Source organism: Penaeus monodon, chromosome 9 (genome assembly GCF_015228065.2).
Source record: "Penaeus monodon isolate SGIC_2016 chromosome 9, NSTDA_Pmon_1, whole genome shotgun sequence".
Lineage (NCBI taxonomy): Eukaryota > Metazoa > Arthropoda > Malacostraca > Decapoda > Penaeidae > Penaeus > Penaeus monodon.
The window spans coordinates 41,932,841-41,935,340 of record NC_051394.1 but is presented as its reverse complement, the minus strand read 5'-3'; the positions used below and the strand labels follow the sequence as shown (position 1 = coordinate 41,935,340).

Sequence of the window (2,500 nt, the reverse complement as noted above, 5' to 3'; positions counted from 1 at the left end):
TTTTTTTTGCTTTAGATTTTTATGATATTATGACAGCGTATTTGTCGTGGTCTAAAAAGGCTACAAGCATATTTTTAGATGTGTATCATGAGTAGTTCTAGAGATATTGACCTTTAAATTTTGGCCCAAATTTGGTCCGTCGGGGCTCTAGCATGTACGCAAAATAAAAGTTTAGACAAAAAACAGAAATTGCAATGAAACAAGTGTGTAAATTCACAATATATATATTGTACCTTTCAGAAAAAAACACAAATTTGATAATTCCAGGTATATTTCTTCTTATACATTTGGAATATAAGAAAATAAAAATATATTTTTCCCCTAAGGTTAAGTCTCCCATCAAAATTCAATGCCAAGGTATATTTTTTTGTTACAAACAAAACTCTTTCCTTAATGAAAAATCGCAGGTTCAACTTCAATACAATGCATTTTTCATTAAAACAAACATTTAAGTAACACTCATTACTTTGACTGCAGTAAAAATGAGGACATATTCATCAGCTCTGCATATCTGCATACCATAATCTTTACTTACTGAAAAGAAACAAAACCTTTTTTTCTTTCTTAGTGAGAAAAAGTAAGTTACTTTCAAATTTCTTCATTAGCAGAAACATTTAAATTTGTAAACCTTAATCATCAAATATTTCAGGGCAAATGGAAAAGAGAATAACAATTTCTTTCATATGAAAGACAAAGAAAAACTTTGCAACTTTTGCATGAAAACTTGGTCCTCCCATTGCACCCTGGATATCGACATCTCATTCTAGAGGCATAAGGGGGTAATGCATCAGGCATATGGCATGCACTGTTAGTACGCTTTGCAGCAGTGGGAAGGGGCCTTGTTCTTTTTCTAGAAATGTCAGCATGCTCCTCTGAAATATCAGACTCACTGTTGTCATCATTTAGAACTTCTTCAGAAATCAAAGAATAAGCTATTTCCAATTTAAAAACCCATACTGTCCATGGCAACAGAACTGCTTTTTTCACAATCTTTTCTGTACTCTAACCATGCATTTGCGCAAGAGAGGTCCAAAAGATGCAACATTGCTCGAACAGTAAATTTTGCAGAACGTGTTGCACTTCTGTAATAGCTAATGACCTGATCAATAATATCAACGCCCCCCATCTTTAAGTTGTATAGCTCAACAACCCTAGGACGTTGCACTTCTAAGTGGCGTTTTTCTCTTTTACACCACCTCTGACAAGTAGATACTGGCTGAATACTATGTTCATTAGATGCTAAGATGATGTTTTTTTTTGTCAAACCATACAGTTATACAAAAAGCAGAATCATCTCTCACTGCACAGTCAGAGGAACCTCTGCCGGATCTCTTTAATTGATTCTCAGTCTTCAAGCGACACTCTTTTGGCACAAGGTTCTTCTTCATTGCCCCTGTAGCTCCATTCCTAATGATGAGAGAATTCTAAGAGCTTAGGTGTAGTAAAAAACCTATCAAAGAAGAAACTAGTACCTCTACTGACTGACTTTACAAATCTTAGGACTGCAGCTTCTCCTATCTTAAGGGTACCCCACTCTGGAAGATGAAGTCCAGTTCTTTGTACACTCAAAAGCAAGTCTTCCTTACCCTGAAAAAACTCAAAATCTAGGACTTGGCCATCACTACTAGCTAAAACAAAGATCTTTAGGCCAGGGTGGATTTGGTTTCCGAGGTGTAAATTGCTTAAGGTGTGTTCTGCCTGTAAATGGAATTATCATTTCATCAATTGAGACATATTGAGGTCTATCTAACTCCAAACAGCGTGAACGAACACAATCTATGAGGGGTCTTTTTTTATAAATCTGTCTGATTTCCTCTGTGCTGCATTCAACAGACTCTCATCAAAGACTTCAGAGAAGCTATGATTACTGAAAACATGTCACGACTCATGGCATCAGCTATAACAGAAATCCTTGTTTCTTTGCCAGTACATTTTAATTCTAGGGAATTTTAACATGACATAAGGAAATTTATTCTATAACTTTTTCATTTGATCTACTGTTAGTGATAATGGCTTTCCTTTTTTGGACATGTACTTTTTCTGTGTTTCTAGAGTCATTGCATCTAAAATTTCAGATGAGAGGTAAGCCATGAAATAATCTATAGGGGAGAGAACTGTGAGTTGAAAATTAGTTCCCTGAAAATGATTATCAACATCTACAGTAAATCTGTGATTGAAGTTTATATTTCTCCTGAAATGATGACATTCATTAGTATTGAGATTTCTGCTGGCTCCAGTCTGGGCAGCTGCAGTGCTACTTGTAACTTCAGGGGACCTGGTGGTAACATTTCCATCTCTGTTGTTCTCTTCATCAGACTCAGATGCTGAACTCTCAGTGTTGGCACATAGTTCAGGAAAGAGTTCTCTGCGCCGAAGTGGAGATGAAGGCCAGTCATCATCATCATCAGATATGCTGCTCAAATCAGAATTACTAAATTCTGCCAGCAGTCGCTGGTATTCTGAAATAAAAAGAAATTGTTAGTCAAATATATTAATATCT

General features: G+C 35.9%; 2 protein-coding genes across 2 annotated transcripts in view; both read right to left on the bottom strand.

Moving 5' to 3' along the window:
* Window positions 1-60: 60 nt before the first annotated feature.
* On the bottom strand, window positions 61-1,889 carry LOC119576731. The gene is made up of 6 exons (XM_037924374.1): window positions 1,836-1,889; window positions 1,487-1,698; window positions 1,302-1,407; window positions 958-1,198; window positions 703-911; window positions 61-147 (listed from the first exon to the last, which is right to left on the bottom strand). Exons 1-6 carry the CDS (start codon window positions 1,887-1,889, stop codon window positions 61-63), a joined length of 909 nt encoding a protein of 302 aa, XP_037780302.1.
* An 85-nt stretch (window positions 1,890-1,974) lies between these two features.
* The window catches only part of LOC119576730, a 1,338-nt gene continuing 812 nt past the window's right edge, over window positions 1,975-2,500 (bottom strand). Inside the window, exon 2 of the mRNA XM_037924373.1 lies at window positions 1,975-2,459. Coding sequence (XP_037780301.1) covers window positions 1,975-2,459 — 485 coding nt within the window. The remainder of the gene's footprint in view (window positions 2,460-2,500) is intronic.

What these genes read in the sequence shown, in the direction of transcription:
- LOC119576731 (XM_037924374.1), bottom strand. Translation starts at nt 1,889, where the DNA reads ATGAGTCGTGACATGTTTTCAGTAATCATAGCTTCTCTGAAGTCTTTG. An exon ending in GCAGTCCTAAGATTTGTAAA is followed by an intron (nt 1,408 to 1,486) that starts GTCAGTCAGTAG and finishes TCTCATCATTAG; the next exon opens with GAATGGAGCTACAGGGGCAA. An exon ending in GAGGTTCCTCTGACTGTGCA is followed by an intron (nt 1,199 to 1,301) that starts GTGAGAGATGAT and finishes TCTACTTGTCAG; the next exon opens with AGGTGGTGTAAAAGAGAAAA.